Raw genomic sequence first — 20,976 nt, 5'->3', positions numbered from 1 at the left:
TTTTACTTTTGATTGGTATAATAACAAATTTAACCTTTATCGGTTATCAACAAATTCAGAATCAAAACCAATTTGATAGAATGTATAAATTTTCTTTACTTTTTAAGAATTAATTTTAGTTTTTTCTAATAAAAAAACCCTGAGTTTTATAAAAGAAAACGGGGTATGAATTATAACCATAATGGATGCTTTGGATGAACATCAAGTGGTTGATATTATGGTTACAATATTCTTTTATTTTTTTAGAATTATCTTTTAAATTTTATTTTATCTATCAAGTTGTTTATTAGCTTTTAGCACATTTGCATCCCTACTTCCCACCTTCATCGTACATATCACATGGGCAATGTCTCAATAACTTTTGGCATCGCGGACTTCAATCTAATAGCAAGTTGGTATACTGTGTGTTTCGATAAGAATTATTATTGGACCAACATATATAAATGTTAGTTTTATTGTCCTGAACGTATTCACCACGGCCCCGATTATGTTTCCTATTATAATTGACGGACCCATTATTTTAATTCGACAGCTTTTTTCTTGATTGTCAGTTTGTGGACGATAAACCTTTGAACTGTCTTAACCAGCCACCTAGGATAATGTCTTCACAAAACTTCCTCCACGTGATACGAATTTGTCTTCGTCTTTATTCTTAAGGTCTGCAATGCATTTTTGTTTTCCCACTTCAAAACTATTCTTGAATATGTTTAAGGCAGGCAGGCCAAAAGCATTACCTTGTACACCGTAAATTTATGTTTCAATTGTGAAGTGTTTTTATATTGACCATGGTCAATATTGCCAAAAAGTATATTCTATCGAATGAGACACCGCCAACTTACTAGCTTTCAGTGTCTGTCCATTCATGTCAGTGGTGGGCCTATACTATAATATCGTACAAATGCCCATTTTTTTTTTATATTGAAGCATTGGAGTCATGGCGTGGTATGATGATGAGAAAAAAATATCTAGTTACCGTACGACTAGATACTAGTATAAGTGGTGATCGCTGATCACAGATTATGAGAAACATTTCTGAAGTGAAAAAAGAAAAAAAGAAGATAGATAATCTTAAGATTAATGATGAAGCCACGAGCACCATCTTCTTGGAAAGGCTTGTTGTTATTCTTGGTGGTTGTTTTGTTTTCATGCAACCAATCCATTAATGCCCAGACTAACGCCACTGCCACCACCCATCCTTCCGAAGGTACTCTTCTCTTTCTTTCTCTCCCTTCATATTTCCAAAACCACGCTGCTAAGCTAGCATATACAGTTCATCAGCTTGCAGTTGCACATAAGTTTAGGGTTTATTTTTTCAGGTATGTCAACTTTTTATACATCATTCAGTTGATGTATATATACTACTAGTCTAGTTTCTAATCCAATCTGAATAATCGTTCCCCTCATACCTATAAACACTTGTTTAACATATATGTTGGTGAAAATACATTCATATACCTTTGGTCTCATATACTTCAATGGTTTATAATTTCATTGGCTTATAGTCTTTTCTCTTTATACATCACTTTTTATAACCACTTACAGATATTTTGTGAGTTTTAAGTCGAATATTAATGCACTCCTAGCGATTCCATCATTTCGTCTCTTCATTGCTATCCATGTATTCAATGATTTTAACTTCTCGTAATCATGTTAATATGTTGAAACTTGTTCGGGGTTTGACAATTATATAATAAATATCATAAGATTTTTTTTATCAATTGACAATACTAAAAGAAATTATCTCTCATTTATCTCTGTGTCAAACATATACTTTTAAGACATTTGAAATTTTTCTTTCCAGTGAACATAATCAAACCATGACGATGTACAATGAGACTTACCTGACAATTGCTGTCAGGATTCAATGATTTTAACTTGGTATATATTTTGTCAATATGTTGAAACTTTTGAAGCCTTCCTATTGTCACATTGACTTTCTTCTTTAATATAATATCTCTCATTCATTTTGAGATATATATTAAAAAGTGAATTTTACAAGTTCCATTTTCATCTTTGAAAAAATCTTGAAAGTCTTAATCTTTGTTCCTAAAGGGTTTTGTTGGTATAAGTTTGAATTTTTTAACAAGCTACAAATATATAAATAAAATCAAACACTAAAATATAGTATGGATTTAATAAGATATTTACATATGATACATAAAAGTCAGAATTTCTAAACTACCAACCTTATCATTAAACCTACTCTTTAATCTTAGTTTAGGGGTTGGTGGGTAGTGGGTATGGATTTGAAAACTTGGTTAATCATAGGGTTTATTCATATGTTTTGTTTTAGTGCAAATTTTGGTGATATTATCGGTATTGATACGTATTACTTGATTTCGTCCGTACTAATCGAAATATGGGTATCAATCGGTACTAAAAATAATTTTAAAATATATTTTAAATTTAAACTTTTAGTATTTATTTTGAATTTGTTATTGTTTAATTTAATGGCTATTTGGCATTTCAAGAGGAAGTAAATAGGTTAGGAATGTGCAGCTATTTCATTTAATGGCTTAATGGCAGCCGAGAAATCGAAGGTTAAATCAATTTCATCTTCGGTTCGGTTTCTAAAACATATATTGACATCAGTTTGGGGTGATTCTTAAATAATATTATCAATCTCAAATAACTTCATCTTTGTCTCCAATTGTATATTAGCATACACAGTTCATTAGTTGATAGGAGAATATCAAATCAACAAAAAAATTGAATGGTATTAAAGGGTTAGGGTGAATCATCTCACAAAGTAGATGTGTTTATAGATGGGCCAAACCAAGTTTAAATCAAGATCATGCACGATATTGGTAGCATATTGATCTCAAATTTTATCCTAATTCGTCTATATTTATAAATAAATAATTTGAGTTCATTTAGGTCCACCATATTATTTTTTTACTCCTTAAACATATAATTATTTTTATTTAATATTTATATATTTTTCTTTTATTGAATTTCTAATTGAGTCCTTATCACAATAAATTAATTAATTAGACCTCTTTGTTAACGTTAACCATGTGTCAAACAACATATGATAATGACACGTGACATGCCATGTTTAATTGATACTAGTGCAACAAAGAAATATTAAAATATTATTTTTTATAAAATTATATAAAATTTTAAAAGAATTAAAATTATCAAAAATTTATAAAAATTAGACAAAATTTATAGAAAAGTATAAAAGTATAAATATATATAAAATTAAAATATTAAAAAAAAACTAGAGAAAAACTATAAACATTATTAAAATTGATTCCTTTTGTTTTTCTCTCACACATTGACTTATGTCAAATCTCACTCTATCCTTATTGTCTTCCATCGGATCATCACTTCTCAACCTAAACTATGCCACTAAAGACTAAACTCATCATCGTTTAGATCACGATCACTTGACACCCACGCACAAATCCAATCACCATCACAATTCAAATTCTCAATTTCCCTATTACAAAAACCATCATCACCATTAACTCATCATCCAACAACCTTTTCTAAATCAAAACCACCGAGCAACATCATTCCCCAACCACCATTCAAGCCCTCACAAATCCCTATTCATAAAACTCACCAACAATTTCAATAATCACATAATTTTACATAATAAATTCTTTTAATTTACTTATATTTAATAATTTAAAAATCCAACTTACAATTTTACAGCCACAGTAGATTTTAAAACTATTTTAAAAAAAATATATTTTTAAGTTTACCAATATCTTCAGAAATTTTGCATTAAAGCCCGAATAACCAATGTGACTAATGTGACTCAAACCCAAGCCACACCTAGGACGATAAATACCTTTAACCATCAAACCATCACATGAGATTCACAAAAGACGATTTTTTAACACTTAAACCAAAGCTCTGAATATTAAATGATATGAAATTTAGGATCTAAAAAAAATATCTCATATCTTCAAATTTAGCAAATCAACAAGTGAACATACTTTTGATGTAAAAACAAGAGATAGTTTATCTTACCCCACTAATTAACTTGTGACTAGCAACAACGATAATCAGATAACTTCCTACCATACTCCTAAATAACATGTACCTAGAGACATGGATAATAGGGCAATAAACAAGTTTAGCAAATTGATAATACAACATGCATTTGAAGGTAATTTATCCTACGCCATCTCTAATCAATTTGTGACTAGTAACAACGATAATTGGATGGCCCCTTATCACACCCCTATAACTTGTACTTAGAAACATTGATAATAGGTAAACAATGTGATCTTTTATATCTCAATCTTGAATGAATAAACAAAAAGAAATCTCTCAAGTTCCATTAAAGAGCGTTTCCACGGGATAGAACCTCTTCAGGGAATATGTAACACCCCTAACCCTTATTCGTCGCCAGAACAGGGTTACGAAGCATTACCTGACTTTTCAAATCAAAAATAAATACCTCATATCATTTAACATACATAACAATAACTATTCATAAATCATTCATATTGTCCCTTGTACGAGCCCTCGAGGCCCAAAATATGCATTAGAAATAAGTCGGGACTAAATCGGAAACTCAGAGAATTTATCTTAAAATTTCAAAATTTTCCCGTACGTACAGGGGTCACATGCCCGTGTCTTAGGCTATGTGGGCATTCGATGTAAGGCACACGGTCGTGTCCCAGCCCGTGTCCATGTCCGTGTAACTCTCTGACTTTGGTCACACGGCCAAGCCACACACCCGTATGCTAGGTCGTGTGCAAAAACCTGGGTATTCTGTTTCTCAATTTTAAAGATGCAGGGGACTTACGACCAGAGCACACACCCATGTGCTAGGTCATGTGTCACACATGGCTGAGACACACACCCGTGTCTCTGTCCATGTGGACGAAAATAGACCATTTTATGGCATCTTTTCTCACCCAATCTTTGTATCAACCTAAGCACAACCATTTGCACATTCACAAATCACAATAAGACTTTCAATTCAAGATAAAACCAAGTTTTATACGTAACATATCATCACATATGTTCAAATATCCAATCTTACCAAATTAACCATATACACATATATGCATATTTTACTAAATTCACTAGCTCAAACCATGCCTTAATATGCTTATTGAATACCATCATTTAACCATTTCAAACACACATCAAATATGATTAAACCATACTTATATAAGTTGATTGGAAATATAAACAAAATGTAACTCATAACATTTACACAAACCAACTATACTCAAAACCATTTCAACCCTATACATGCCATATAAACCTTAGTACACGTTGCAAAAGATACTGGATTAAGTTGGATAGTGTGGCTTGATGTATTGATCCAATCTCCCGACCTCACGTTAGTCTACAAGAGCATTAAACAACACAAGTAAGCCTAATGAAGCTTAGTAAGTTCGATAGGTTAAACACAAATCTTACCGAACTTAATATAATAAATTAAATAGTAAATTAATCATGCACTTCCCCTGTCAAACACAACATAAATCGATGAACACACTTCTTTCAAATTAATACCAATAATAAACAATAAATCTTTCAATTTCAATCACATAAGTCATTTATCAAATCTTACCGAATCACAGAAGGACTTACGGATATGAGTACATCGTTTTCAGAAGCCCGAAGGCTAAACAGAAGCACATAAGTGATAAACAGAAACCCATAAGGGTTCAATGGAAGCTCATAAGAGCTGAACGAAAACCTATTAATATTGAACGGAAACTCGTATGAGTTAAACAGAAGCTTGTGAGAGCTAAACGGAAAGTAAACTCGAAAGTTCGCAAAAAATGTTGAACCTCGGTTTACTTGGGTAATTTTTCGTCAATTCTTCCTTTGCTGATCGTCACACAACGATTGTACTCAATCCCGCGTTCCATTTAAATTGGATATTCACTTCAAATTCATAATTTAACAATATTCCATTTTTCAACAATATACTAAAATACATAATGTCATACATAAATTCAATATAATTATTAAACTTTAACCATACAAACTTACTTGGGTTAAATTGTAAGATTTGTAGAAGTTCAGGGACTATTCTACTAATTTCTCTTTTTCACGATTGTCTACGGGCTCTTGATCTAAAATATGAAATTATTGATTCATTAGCATATATTTCAGTTCCAATTCACATCACACTTAATACCCTCAATTTTCAAAATTACACAATAACCCAAACATTTACAACTTTTGTAATTTAGTCCCTTTACTAATTAGTCTATCAAATGAACTAATTTTTCTCAATTGACAATTTATCTAAATATCCTAGGCTATCATACGGCCCTTAGTAAACATAAATTTAATACCAAACCCTAATATTTAACCTTTTCACAATTTGGTCCTAAAATTAATATTTAACAAAATCACTTCATAAAATCATCATATAACAAAATTAAAGCTCTAAATCCATGTTTATTCATCTAATACATCCTATATTCATCAATGGTAACTTCCAAAATTTCCAATAAAATAAAAAACTAATGAAATAAATAATTGAACCTAATTGTAAAAGTCTTAAAAACATGAACATTCCAAGAAAACATGAAGAATTGCCTAGAAACTATTAAATCTCATTTTAGCTATTTTATTTTATTTCCAATTTTTCCCTTGTTTCACCTAATTTCATGATTTTTTTCTGCTTATGCCGCCTCAGTCATCCCTTGTGTGTCAATTTGCCCTTTTAGTCCTCCCTTATTTATCATTTTGGCTATTTAATCACTATTTCTTTAATTAGCAAGTTTTTTTACTTTTTTCAATTTAGTCCTTTTTAATTAATCAACTATCAAAACATTAAAATTTTCTATCTAAACTTTAATACTACCTTAATGGCTCTCTGTTAATATTTATAAAAATATTTACAGCTCGGTTTATAAAATTGAGGTCTCGATACCTCGTTTTCTAAACCATTTAACCTAATAAATCCTTATAAAACACAAATTGCTAATTCAAAAAAACATCTTTCTAAGATCACATTTGACACGTAAATACTAAATAATATAATTTATGAGCTTAATCATCGAATTTGGTGGCCTTGAACCACTATTTTCGACACCACTAAAAATCAAGCTATTACAGAATATAAGGTTTTCATTAGGCTGATCTTGAGATGCCATCCAAGCACGGATACCTTTAATATGCTATAGTTTCCTAAAAACTAATTAAAATTTGATTTTATAAGTTTTATGTAACCAAATCTCTAATTAAATGTCCTAAATTAACTTCTCTAACCAAAGAGTTTTATTTACAATATGTTTCTAATAATTAAATATAAAGCTTTTAATAAAAAAATCTTAAATTAAAATAAATATCTAAAATCCTACTTAAACTTATATTAACATCGAATCAAAGTTTATGTATCATATTACTATTAAAACAAAATTCATGTATAGTTTTAAAATTTATCCAAATAATTAATTATATGAGAAAAAACACTACAACAATTACATCCATTTTTCATAAAACCAATTAAATCTTTGATTAAATATAAATATATTTTAGTTAGCATACTAGCGTGGCGAAGGTCTTGGCATCTTTTAGCCTCCGTTTGTTTTCTAAAATATAACTTTTATTTTAATTTTAATTTTTACATTTTTAAATTGAAAAAAACTTATTTGATAAATAGAAATAAAATTTATTTTAAATAATAAAATAGAAAAACATGTTTACTACCTATTTTCTTATAATTGAAAGGTAAGAAATAAAATAAAAATTAATACATTGAAATGGATTTGAACTAAGTAACATATTTCATATTTAACAAGTATTGAATGCAGTGGTAATACATATTACACTCCTAAGGAAGAGCACAAGTTCAAATCTTGAATACGACATTATTGAGAGGGGTAGTCATAGATCCCCGAAAAGATTAATTAGTCTTTATGGACTGTAAAACAACGTGAAGGATACCTTGGTAGTACCAACAAAATTTATTAATAATAACAATGAATTACAAAAAAAGAGAAAAATAGAACACACAAATTTTACGTGATTACCATTTCGGGAAAGGCAGAGGGGAAGAAAAATTCACTAACTATTGAATTCGAATAATATAATAGAAGAGACAACTATATTTATTTATAACCTTATTCTAATCTAAGTCTAATAAAAGCAACACAGTCTGTACCGTACCGCCCCACAGATCCCTCTATCTTGTCACTTTTTTAATAGGAATTTGGATCACAAACCCTAACAAAAAAAACAATTTTAAAAATTTATACTAACCAAATTTATCCTAAGTGTTATTTAATTTTTTCTGATTATTAATGTTAATAGTAATTACGAATTTTGAAAAATGGTAATCACTTAACATGATTTTCTTTTCCTTTTGCCAATTGTTTAATGAATGGGGAAATAGTAAGGGCATTGAATTCAATCTTCCAACAATGGGATGTACAAGCAGTGGATTCATGGAACACCACAGGAGACCCATGCAGTGGATCTGCTCTCAGCCAAGATGATTCTGTGTTTGAGGATACTTCTAATAACCCTGCTATCAGATGTGATTGTTCTTTCAACGCTAGTACCGTCTGCCACATTACTCGGCTGTATGCTTCTTGCACTCTCACTCTTCTGCAATACTTTTTAAGCCATTTTTATCATTATAGTATAACAATCCAAAAGCTACCCCATTCATGTTAATTAGTAATACGTTGAAATGGTTCTTCAATATTGAGGGTAAAGAAAAGTTTAAGCGCACATGGTTTTTCAACAACAAAGATCTTCATTATTAAAGGGCTTTTGTTGGGAAGTTTATAATAATTAATATATCATCTGTATTATTACTTTACATGTTTTTGAACACTTTTATCAGGAGGGTATATGCTCTAGATAAACGAGGAGAATTACTAGAGGAGCTTTTGGATTTGCCTTATCTGACATTCTTGTAAGAATGTTTTCCCACTTTTGATCTTCATAGGCCAATGTTGATTTTCCAAATGAGCACATATTTTATAATGTTTACAGTAACTGATGATAATCATTTATATTGTTTCACAATGCAGAAAGATTGATCAAAACTTCTTCTCTGGTCCTTTGCCAGCATTTATTGGAAATATGTCTAGACTAGGATTACTGTGAGTGCGCAAACATATTTTGATAAATGCATTTGTATATTTTTCATTTTCTTACATTACTTGTTGGCTAATTTCTTTGGTTTATTTATTTGTATAGGTCAGTTGCCCACAACATTTTCCATGGATCCATTCCACAGGAGCTTGGAAACCTTAAGGAATTATATTTACTGTAAGAACTGAAAAGTAGTCCCAATGAAATCTTTTCTGTTTCCATGGCCATGTGAAGGATCGACTAGTGGTGTTCTTGAGAAAATTTTTACTCTTAAATACTATTATATGTCCTTTAAAGGATTAATAATTGAAAACTTTTGATTGGAAGGGTAATAGTGTGGTTGCATCAATACCATATGAATCTAAATTTCTCTCCATTAAAATTAAGGATATAATTTATGACGAAATAAAAATGCCTTTTTATTATTTTGTTTTCAAGTTTCTTCAAACGAAATTATATGTGGATCAACGTAATGCAGGTCTTTTGGTAATAACAACTTCTCTGGAACATTGCCTCCAGAACTTGGTAGTTTAGTCAAACTTCAGCAAATGTAAGTTATTTCTTTGTGGGGAATGTGCATGATCAAGTTTACAGGCTACCATATGAAATTATGACAATGAGTAGTTTATGAATTTGACAGATACATTAACAGTTGTGGATTAGGTGGTCAGATTCCCTCAACATTTGCCAACCTTGAAAACCTGGAAATTGTGTAAGAAAGACCCTTTTCTATTTCCTGCTCCTGCAAATTGTCTACCTTATCTAACAGTAAGCTTTGTTGAATTTTAGGTGGGCATCTGATGCTGCATTCACAGGCAAAATACCGGACTTTATTGGCAATAACTGGACGAAGCTTACATCATTGTAATTTATCGAAACATCTTTGTTATAATCTTCATATAAGTTCTTTATGAAATTTTTTATATGATTGACTAGTTGGTCAAATGTTTATACAGGAGAATTGAAGGGAACTCTTTTCAAGGACCAATACCATCCAGTTTTGCGAATTTAACCTCATTGATTTCTCTGTAAGTAGAGATATCTTACTTTTCTAATAGTATCTCCTCCCTACCACTGGTGGACTCTCTTGATACGTATGTATACATGTATTGTAATCTTAAGCTCGTACGTCATGTAGGAGAATTGGCGGTATATACAATGGGAGTTCTTCTCTTAACTTTGTAAGAAATCTAAAGAACCTGACTGACATGTGAGTGCATACGTTTACTTATATTAATTTATTCTCTTTTTGGCTAATATACTAAATAAGTACTTGAAATTTATCATTTTTTTTAATAAGCCCTTATATCTTTTTTTACACCCAACTAAGTCTTTAGAACTTTAATTGGTATCCATATAAGCCCTTCATCTTTTAACTTGTACTGTATCCAAATAAGCTCTTAGCCTTTAATTTATATATAAATAAAATATTTAATATTAGATTATGAGACACCCACAACCTAAATGAAAAATATATATGTCTAATTAAATTTTAAAGTTTTCCTCTAGTTTAAATCTATCATATGTGATTATTCTTATAAATTTATTCTAGGGTTAAACAGATTTTTATTGACATAAAATATAAAAGATAAAAATATCTTCATAGTTATATTTATTATTTAATAAAAAGAATTTGTCCTTTTATCATTTTTCTATTGAATTGTGTCCAGTTAATCCATGATATCAACTTCATTAAAAGCTTAATTGTAGTATATAACAATAGGTATATACCAACTTCATTTTATATAAATTTTAACATAGCATGTTATTTTTATATGGGTTTTATATGATGTTTTGATTGGTTGAATTCTAACGTAATTATAATTACAGATAATTCAATAAAAAATTTTATTTAAATTTAAAAGTTTATTTGAATACCTATTAAAGTTTAAAGGGGTTATTTGGGTGTAAGAAAAGTATAGAGCTTATATATGATAAAGTTCAAAGGCTTATTTAATAGATTGGCCATGTATTTATATAAATTTATGAATTAATATACTTGTTTTTCCTATAGGGTTCTAAGAAATGTGTTGCTTACGGGTACTTTACCATCTTATATCACGGAATTACAGTCTTTACAAAAGCTGTAAGTTTTATTTAAAAGTTAATTAGTGCTGTATTTTCTTGCTTTATGTTTCTAATTTTTGTCTGTTTCAGAGATTTGAGTTTTAACAACTTAACAGGCGAAATTCCAAGTGCTTTGTTCACAATGAATTCTCTCCAATACTTGTAAGTAAAAAAAAGAAAAAGGGCATGCCCATTATCAGTAGAAAATCTCAGCTCTGGCCTTATGGTTTTCACTTTGACATTACTCCCCTCATTCATGCAATTGAAATGTGTCAGGTTTCTTGGAAATAATAGTCTATCAGGTGCCATTCCCAGCCAAAAGAGTGAAAGTCTTCAGACTATGTAAGCCATTATATCACAGTCACACCAACATATTTCATATAATATTCATTTAGTGAACCATCAAATAGAGAAAACAATTAAATTCTCCTGATTCTGGTAATATATTCATACTGTATACTCACTTTCTGCTAATGTACTTCTCCGTGCAGAGATTTATCATATAATTTTCTATCAGGAAACTTGCCTTCTTGGGTAAACTCAGGCTTACAACTGTATGTATCTTAAACTAGAATACTAAACTTACCTTTGCTTTCAAATTTTAACACCTCTTTGTAGATTATGGCCTTTATGGTGCTCAAATGGAGCTTATTATTATTGATAAGGAACCAATTGAAAATCAATACCAATAAGAGCTTGTTTCATGGAATTTTATGTAGGAACCTTGTAGCCAACAACTTCACTCTTAACAGCACAAACATAAGGTGAGTTATCATTTCCGCAACACCTACCTTAAAAGAATTCTTTCACCTCTTTTAAATTTCCTAATCCAGAAATTGTTTTGAACTCCTCAGGCTTTTACCAGGATTAGAATGCCTTCAAAGGAGCTTCCCATGCAATAGAAATGCTCCACGATGTACTAACTAAAACTTTTGAACCAGTATATGTTGTCAGGGTCTTAATTATAAGATTTAATCATGACTAATGCTTAATAATTTGCTAACATATTTCGGTGTCGCCATTGGTAGATGCAAACTTCGCGATCAAGTGTGGTGGACCACAGATGACATCTACTGGGATAATATTTGAGGCTGAGAATCGCACACTCGGCGCAGCAACATTTAATGTAACCAGCACACAGAAATGGGCAGTCAGCAATGCAGGCTTGTTTGCAGATAGACAGGATCCGCAGTTTGTGCAGAACACTTTAGCACAAGTGAAAAGTACCAACACTCCGGAGCTGTATCAGACTTCAAGGCTATCCCCTGGATCACTCAGATACTATGGCCTAGGCCTTCAGAATGGACCCTATACTGTAAGATTGTTCTTTGCGGAAACAGGTTTCCCAGGCCGAACCACACAGTCTTGGAAGAGTCTAGCAAGGCGAGTTTTTGATGTTTATATTCAGGTAATATTTTTTTTAATGTAGAAACTCATATCATTCTAAGCTGTATATCATTCATTTCATACCCCCTATTTGCAATGCTTTCATGATCATAATGATGTTCACTTAATTTCGCACTTAGAAATCTTTATTGCTATAATGCTTTATCAGGGAACTCGGCGATTGAGGGATTTTGATATATCGAAGGCAGCAGGTGGTGTTGAGAGAGCAATAATTAGGAATTTCACTGCTAATGTAACTGAGAACCATCTTGAAATTCACCTGTTTTGGGCTGGTAAGGGGACTTGCTGCACACCAATACAAGGTTATTACGGTCCATCCATTTCGGCTATTAGTGTTGTTCCAAGTAAGACACCTTAACACATGTGAATCTTTATATTACATAAGCTTCATGTGCTTATATTTAGTTTTTCTCTTTCTAATACATTTATTTTGTTTCTCAGATTTTAAACCAAATGTCAGTGGGATACCACTGGGCATTCCTGAAGAGAAGAACCACGTAGGATTAATTGTTGGTGTTACAGTTCCTATTGTGGCATTGGCTTTCATACTTGTATTTGTAATTATTTATTTGAAGAGACAAAGAGATGATGATGATGAGGAATGTAAGAGCATCATTCTTTATCATATAATATATATCATGTTTGCAATTACAGACTACTAATTGACTTACTTGAGTACTCTGCAGTGCTTCTTGGCATCAACCCTAGACCAAACACATACAGCTATTCAGAGTTAAAAGCTGCCACTGAAAACTTCAGTTCTTCAAATAAGTTAGGAGAAGGGGGGTTCGGACCTGTATACAAGGTAAACAATGTCTTATTATTCTTAGCATGCTTAACGATGATAATAGCTTGTCATACGATGATGAAATTATCGAGAGAGAGGATGATTTATTACACAGTGTTACTAAAGCGTATAATGCTTTAGGGTACACTTTCTGACGGGACAGTTGTAGCTGTGAAACGACTTTCTGTAGCATCAAACCAGGGGAAAGAACAATTTGTTACTGAGATAGCTACTATATCAGCAGTGCAACATCGTAATCTTGTCAAACTATTAGGGTGTTGCATTGAGGGGAAACGACGCCTCCTTGTTTACGAGTATCTTGAGAACAAAAGCCTTGATCAGGCACTGTTTGGTAACAGAACATGCTAATATAATAATACCATGTTTTTATATCTTTGTTTATTAATGAATCAGTTGTTTGATATTCCTTGCACCATAAATGCAGGAAAAATTGACTTGCGTCTTGATTGGCCAACCCGATTCAATATCTGCTTATCAACTGCAAGAGGACTAGCTTATCTTCACGAGGAGTCTAGGCCAAGGTTTGTTCGTAGGGATGTCAAGGCAAGCAATATTTTGCTTGATGCAGAGCTCTGCCCAAAGATATCTGATTTTGGGTTGGCAAAACTTTATGATGACAAGAAAACACATGTCACCACTCGCGCTGCCGGAACAATGTAAGACCTTTCAAACTTTTTGTTCATGAATCCTGCCAAATTAGCAGCATAAAATTTATGTTTTTGAATGGTTAGATTATTCACCAATGCAATGTAATTATCTTGAAGTGGTTACTTGGCACCTGAGTATGCAATGCGCGGGCATCTTACAGAGAAAGCTGATGTTTTCGGCTTTGGGGTTGTTGCTTTGGAGATTTTAAGTGGTAGGCCAAACGCTGATAACACCTAGAAAATGACAAAATTTATCTTCTTGAATGGGTAATCCATAAAGAGATCTTTCCCTTTGCAGTACTATTTGTTGAAGAACCTATTAAATTCTGAAAGACTTGCTCTTGATCATCAATTTGTTTCTACAATGTCCCCAGGCCTGGACCCTGCATGAAAATAACCAACTCTTGAGCTTGGTTGATCCAACATTACTGGAGTTCAACGAAGACGAAGCTCTCAGAGTGATAGGGGTGGCATTTTTATGCACTCAGGGATCGCCATTAATGCGGCCGCCCATGTCCCGTGTTGTTGGTATGCTCGCAGGAGATTTCGAAGTGAGCAAAGTTACAACAAAACCAAGTTACATAACTGACTGGGCGTATAAGGATATAACACGCAGTTTCATGAAGGAAGAATCACAAACATCCAATGCATCGGATCATAGCAGCAATAACGTCAAGAGTAACAACAAGACTACTGTAGGGACAGATGATCAACCAATACACTCTCCAGTCAATATTACTGAATTCCATGAGATAATTGGAGAAGGAAGGTGAGAATTGTTCGTTCCATGCCTGCAACAATACCATATCATACTATCTTTAAATAAAACATAGACTTTATGTAGTGTTAGAAACTATCATTTCTATATAAAGCGAGTTGTGTTGTAATATATTTATAACAATATTATGAAAATCAAGACAAACAAAGACTTGTGGTCGTTGGGAATGCTTTGCGAAGCTTTAAAAAATAGCAGATCTAGTGAGACACAGTTTGCTTATAATGTCTATAGTTTCTGTCGTTTTATCTTTATAGAGATGTTGGCAGCAAACAATCAAGTGTTTTGAGAAAGATAAACAAATGTTTTGTTCATTAAAATACTAGGTAACTTGACGTGTGAAATTGCATGCTGAATTTGGATTGGAATGGGAAGCCTGGGTACAAGATTGACTCCATCCCATCCTTGGAAACATCCTTGTCAAACACAAAAAGATAAATATATCATGCAAGTGGGGGATCTAAGCTAGCCACTCATATCCCACATGCAGTATACGATCAAAAAGAAAGAGCTAAAACCTCTTGTTGTGTTGTTAATATTAATCAGGATTAGTTATGAAGATATAGAAAAAAAAAAGCAGATTAGAATTGAAAAGTCAAAAGTTGATGGGGGAGGGGGTCATGCTTTCATCAGTATGCGGACTGCAATAAGCGGATGCTTGTATAGATGTGAATTTAATTAAGACCTTAAACGGATATACCTAACGTTAATTCACCATCCCAATTGCAGAAACGGACAATGGTATACAGCGGGTTTCCACATGTTTGACAATAATGCATTAATCATCGAACAGCTTTGGCCAATGTTTTGCACTATATTTTGAAAATCCTAATTCAAAATAAATGCGGATACTCGGTGTCAATTAAGTAGGTTATTCAAAAAAGACATTTAAGCAGGGAAATTTTTTTGTCAAAAGAAATCGCGTCACAGGTGGAGGGAACGTGTCAAATGTTTAGTTCGACAAATGGTGGTAGGTGGCAGGTTCGTACTTGTAATCCTTTCTCCTTGTTCAAAACTCAAAAAGGTGTAATTGTTTGATTAATTCCTTCTTTTGGGCTTCCACCGAGGAAAAGAAATAAATGGAATTAAATAATTATCAAATATTTTATTTAAGCTTATATTTTTAAAAAAAACCTCTTAAAAATGCAAAAAATTAATGACGCTCTTATATTAAATTCGTATTTAATTAAATATTTTTCGTTGACTAAAATAATTAATTAGGTCTCTTCGTTAACAGTTTTCATCATTGACTATATTAACTGTTAAAATAAATTGACGAACCAATCGATGATAACACGTAAAAATTCTGGTTTAATCTAATATGTTTCCCATAAAAATTATTAAAAATCATAAAAATTATAAAATATTAAAAATGATATAAAATTATTAAAATTGTAAAATATAAAATATAATAATTAAAAAATATTAAAACCTATTTAAAATTAAAAAACATATTAAAATTTTTAAAAATAATAAAAAATATTAAAATTGATATAAACTTAATCATAAAAACTTAAAGTTAGCCTAGATCAGTAGGGTACTGGTCCAGGGAAAGTCATTACATCGGTTAATTTAGGAACCGGACGGGTGGTTGAACTGTTTTTTTAATAATTTTAAAATATCAAACCAAATTTCATTACCCAATTATTAATATATGTCAGAATGAAATATTCTAACTAATGCTTTCAGAACTAGATTAATGGTTGAATTGATCAGGCCACCGGTATGCCAGTTCAATTGATTTTCTCCAGATTGATACCCTTGCTAATTTTTGTCTAATTAATCCAACCGACTAATCCGATCTAGTTCAAGTTCTTACGATTTTTTATAATTTTTTATCAATTTTAATACTTTTTTATATTATTTTTATGATTTTATACGTTTTATAAAATTTTAAATATGTTTTATTAATATTATATATTTTTTTATAATTTCTTATATTTTTTATATTTTTTGAAATATTTATAATTTTTTAAATTTTTTTAATAGAAAAACTATTATATTAAACCAAACGTTGTCACGTGTTATCATCTGATTGGTTCGTCCATTTATTTTAATCAATATGATCAATGACGGGAATCGTTAACGGATGGGCTTAATATATTATTTTAGTTAATGGTAACAACTTAATTGGGTGCAAATTTAATATAGAGGCTCAATTATTTTTTGTATTTTCTTAAGGGTTTTTTTTTTTACATATAAGCCTTTTATTTATATGTACATATATATATACATATCTAATATTTGGTTAAATATCCATAGGTCCTTACTTTTTACAAATTTGGAATTTAGTCTCTATACTCTTATTTTTCGTGTTTTAAAATTTAGGTCCAATTGTTAATATTATTATTATTATTATTTACATTTTATTTGTATGACATTTTGGTAGTAATGAAACTAATTTTAACAAAATAAATTTTAATAGTGTTAATAGTTGAACATAAATTTTGAAATCTTAAAAAGTACTGAATTAAATTTGATGGGTGTCGAATCCACCAATATAAACCTATGCCTAATTTGCAATTTAAGCAGTATAGGGAGTAGGGTCGATTCCTCAGAGACTGAGTTTACTACAAATTGTTGCTCTCTTGACCAGATTTATGTCAGGGCAATTGTCGTGCCCAAGAATTTCGGGGGGATAAAATTTGATGTAATAGCCCGAAAATTTCTACAGTAAGGAAAGTAAGATAATATCTCTGATATAGTAAAATAAGGAAATAAAGTGCTAAAAAGGGGGTAATTTTGAGTTATAGCAATATTGGGAAGTATATTATAACATATTAATTCAATAAAGGATTAAATTGCAAAAGTGAGAAAAGTTTTGTTACCCAAGAGTAAATACTCAAAAGTTGAGGGGTTAAAGTGTAAATATGAAAAAGTTGAAGGACCAATGGTGTAAATATTTTAAGGGTGGAATAATGTAGAAACTAAGAAAAATGGAAGGATTGGGACCAAATTGAAAAGGGTGAAGAAGTTTGAGGGACTAAATCACAATTTTACCAAATTAAACGATGACTCAAGGATGGAATTTTAAAAGATCATAAAGGGAAAAATGGTCAATTAGAAGAGAGAGAAATCTAGAAGATAATGATGTTGTTGGAGATATTTTAGATTAATAAATAAATATTAGTTTATTAATATTTTAATTTTATTTTTTTTAAATGATATTATTTTATTATTATAAATTTATTTAGTATATATATAAGTGGAAAGAAGGATGAAAAGCATCCATCCCCACCATTTTTGCATGCATTAACGTGAGAAGAAGAGGAGAAGAAAGAAATCTTTGTTTTCTTTACAATTTGGTCCTTTCACCAAAAATCCACCATTTTCACTTAGAAATCAAAGAAATTTTCATAGCCACCAAGAGAGAAAATTGACAAGGAGACTATGGGGAGCTAGAATATCAAGTTAGATTCAAGAAATAGAGGCTGGAGGAGAGAGAAAATTAAGTTAAAGATTGAAGTCAATTGAGCAAGGTAAGAACATCATGATTTCAATATATTTTTGAGTTTGATATTATTAAAAAAAGTATGAGATTGATGTTAATGTAGGGTTTTATTGTATAAGGTTATATGTTCTTGATATGTTAGTGAAGAGAAAATAAGAGAAAGTGTTGAGAAATAGTGTAGTGAAGGAAAATAAGAGTGTTATAGACTTAGTAATCAACATTGTAAACTAAAATAGTTTTGAAACAGCAGCAGTAGTCTGACTTTGAAAATCTACCAAAAATCGTATAAATTAAATTAGAGGATGAACAAAATATGAAATTAAATATTATTGAGTCTAGTTTCTCATAAAAGAAACATTGTAAGCAATGGAATTGTAAATTATGAGATACAATAGGTTTTGTAAGATAAGGTCTGAATGATTTCGGGTTCCCCTGTACTGACTTTGGAAAATCATAAAAAATTGGAGAAAAATAATTAGAGGCTTAAATTTATATATTTAAATCCTTACTGAGTCTATTTTTAATAGAAATAAACGGTAACATCATTAAAATTCTGTACGAGGAGATACTTAATTTTTAGTGAAGAAGGGTCGGAACTGTCAGACAGCAGAATAGGGATGACTTTAAAGAATAAACTGTACTTATTGGCTAAACCAAAAATTCTGAAACTTTTATGATAAGAAGATACATGAGTCTAGTTTCAGATAAAATTAACGGATCTTAATTTTGAGTTTTGTAGCTCGAGATATAAATAATTTAGTGACTACGACTCAAGTGGACAACTTTAAATGAATATATAAGTAAATGGTGAAATTATAGATAATGTTACCTATAAGCATGTTATATACATTAAGGATGTGGAATGGAGAGGAGGAGGAGGAAAATATATGATTATTCAACTAGCATGAGTTTTTATTAAAATGACCAATTTATATGTTTCAGGACTAAATTGAACAAATGTGGAAATTTAAGGGTAAATTTTTAAAATGTAAAAAAGGATCAAATTACATTAAATGAATTGTTTTATTATTTAAATTAGTAAATTGAAGGAAATATTAATTTAGATCAAGATTGGATGGAAATTGAGAAAATAAAAATTTCCAAAATGTCCCTAGATTTTGGTATTTCGCAATTTAGCTTGGTAAGTTCGTATGAACTATATTCTGTATAATTTTAATTAAAGTGAATGTTATTTGATGATGAATATTATATAGATATGTGTTCCATTATTGAAATTGAATTATTATTGGTAATATGTACAATTATTAGATGTAGTGAGATGATTATCGGAAGCTCGATTGTGGTTGGTAGGAAATGTTGTATTATTTATATTATGAAGAATTATAAAAGCATGTTATTAATTTGAAAGTTTTAATAATTAATGGAATTTTATAACTCGGTTCAATACGTTTACAAGTGCATGTATTCTGGTAATGCCTCGTACTTTATTCCGGTGTCGAATATGGGTAAGGGGTGTTACATTTAGTGGTATCAGAGCTACGATTTAGTCGATTCTCGGACCGAATGTAGCATATGTGATGTCTGGAATATACATATCATTATATAATCTGTGATAGTGTGATATCTCCCGACCTTGATGAGATTTATTTTATTCATAAGTGTGTGAATAAGTGAAAATTTTGGATTGAAATTGTCATAAAATGGTTCAACTAGTCCTAAAATGCAAGGAAATTGAATAAAAAATATTTTACAAGCCGAGGGGCAAAATCATAATTTTGTGAAACTTTAGGGGTAAAAATATAATTTTTCCAAAGTATGATTTTTGGACTGGAATGAATAGTGTGAATGTTATATAAGTTAAATGTATTGTTATAAATCAAGAAAGACGAGAAATTGAAATTGATCGATAAAAAGAGAAGTGAGAAAAAGAGAAAAATTCTCGAATGAACCTTCAGAATAAAAAGGGGATACGAATGAAGTGATAGAAATGACCACATGTGTGGCACAGACTGTGTGTAGGCCACTATGTAAAAGTGAAAGTGATGCTCACGTGTGTAGTACTATGTGCAGGCTACTACGTGTACCGGAATGATGGGTCGCATGTGTAGTACTATGTGCAGGCTACTATGCATACCGAATAGCTTCGATCACGTGTGTAGTACTATGTGCAGGCTACTACGTGTATCGGATGAAAATGGTCACATGTGTAGTACTATGTGCAGGCTACTATGTGAACCGGGTATCATTGACTATTAGGGGGTTGTTAAGTGCTGATTCCCCGACTCATTGGTGGTTGCTAAGTGCTGATTCCACCATATCTTGAATATAAAGGGGGTTGCTAAGTGCTGATTCCCCCAAGAGGTTGCTAAGTGATGATTCCCCGAATCACTGGTGGTTGCTAAGTGCTGAATCCACCGATAACGGTTAATATTCCAAGTGTTAAACGAGTAAATTGGGAAGGTGAATATTTATATGTGGTGGAAAAGTTTATGGGAGGAATATTGGGTTTGATACTTAATCGACCCATGTATAAGATGGGAGGAGATATCAAAAATACAAAAGAAACAATTTAAATACAAAACTGTTTTGAACAACAGCAGTTGGGCAACTTTGAAAAAATCACCATAAATGGTGGAAAATGAATTAGAGGTTGAATAATATATGAAATTGAAGCTGAGTGAGTCTATTTTCATATGAAAGAAATAGAGCAAGCAAAGGAATTGTATATTTGGAGATATTTAAATTTTATTGAGACAGGGTTGGATTGATTTTGAAATCCCCTGTTCTAACTTTGGAAAATCACCAAAAATTGTAAAAA

At 31.1% G+C, this 20,976-nt stretch overlaps 1 protein-coding gene across 2 annotated transcripts in view; it reads left to right on the top strand.

Moving 5' to 3' along the window:
• Positions 1-960: 960 nt before the first annotated feature.
• LOC105784780 (probable LRR receptor-like serine/threonine-protein kinase At1g56140) overlaps positions 961-20,976 on the top strand; it is a 66,997-nt gene continuing 46,981 nt past the window's right edge. The window contains exons 1-24 of one of the 2 annotated variants that reach the window (XM_012598587.2): positions 964-1,204; positions 8,333-8,522; positions 8,789-8,860; positions 8,979-9,050; positions 9,148-9,219; positions 9,521-9,592; positions 9,683-9,754; positions 9,832-9,906; positions 9,999-10,070; positions 10,181-10,252; positions 11,057-11,128; positions 11,200-11,271; positions 11,386-11,451; positions 11,601-11,663; positions 11,829-11,873; positions 11,964-12,025; positions 12,138-12,517; positions 12,665-12,860; positions 12,958-13,119; positions 13,203-13,321; positions 13,445-13,655; positions 13,749-13,980; positions 14,089-14,183; positions 14,346-14,505. In XM_012598587.2, coding sequence (XP_012454041.1) covers positions 1,078-1,204; positions 8,333-8,522; positions 8,789-8,860; positions 8,979-9,050; positions 9,148-9,219; positions 9,521-9,592; positions 9,683-9,754; positions 9,832-9,906; positions 9,999-10,070; positions 10,181-10,252; positions 11,057-11,128; positions 11,200-11,271; positions 11,386-11,451; positions 11,601-11,663; positions 11,829-11,873; positions 11,964-12,025; positions 12,138-12,517; positions 12,665-12,860; positions 12,958-13,119; positions 13,203-13,321; positions 13,445-13,655; positions 13,749-13,980; positions 14,089-14,183; positions 14,346-14,362 — 2,688 coding nt within the window. In that variant the 5' untranslated portion in view covers positions 964-1,077 and the 3' untranslated portion in view covers positions 14,363-14,505. Of the gene's footprint in view, positions 1,205-8,332; positions 8,523-8,788; positions 8,861-8,978; positions 9,051-9,147; positions 9,220-9,520; positions 9,593-9,682; positions 9,755-9,831; positions 9,907-9,998; positions 10,071-10,180; positions 10,253-11,056; positions 11,129-11,199; positions 11,272-11,385; positions 11,452-11,600; positions 11,664-11,828; positions 11,874-11,963; positions 12,026-12,137; positions 12,518-12,664; positions 12,861-12,957; positions 13,120-13,202; positions 13,322-13,444; positions 13,656-13,748; positions 13,981-14,088; positions 14,184-14,345; positions 14,506-20,976 lie in introns of those variants that run through there. The other variant, XM_052621618.1, reaches the window with a different exon arrangement.

Source organism: Gossypium raimondii, chromosome 10 (assembly GCF_025698545.1).
Source record: "Gossypium raimondii isolate GPD5lz chromosome 10, ASM2569854v1, whole genome shotgun sequence".
Lineage (NCBI taxonomy): Eukaryota > Viridiplantae > Streptophyta > Magnoliopsida > Malvales > Malvaceae > Gossypium > Gossypium raimondii.
The sequence above is the reverse complement of the archived record's forward strand: the minus strand, read 5'-3'. Positions and strand labels throughout refer to the sequence as shown.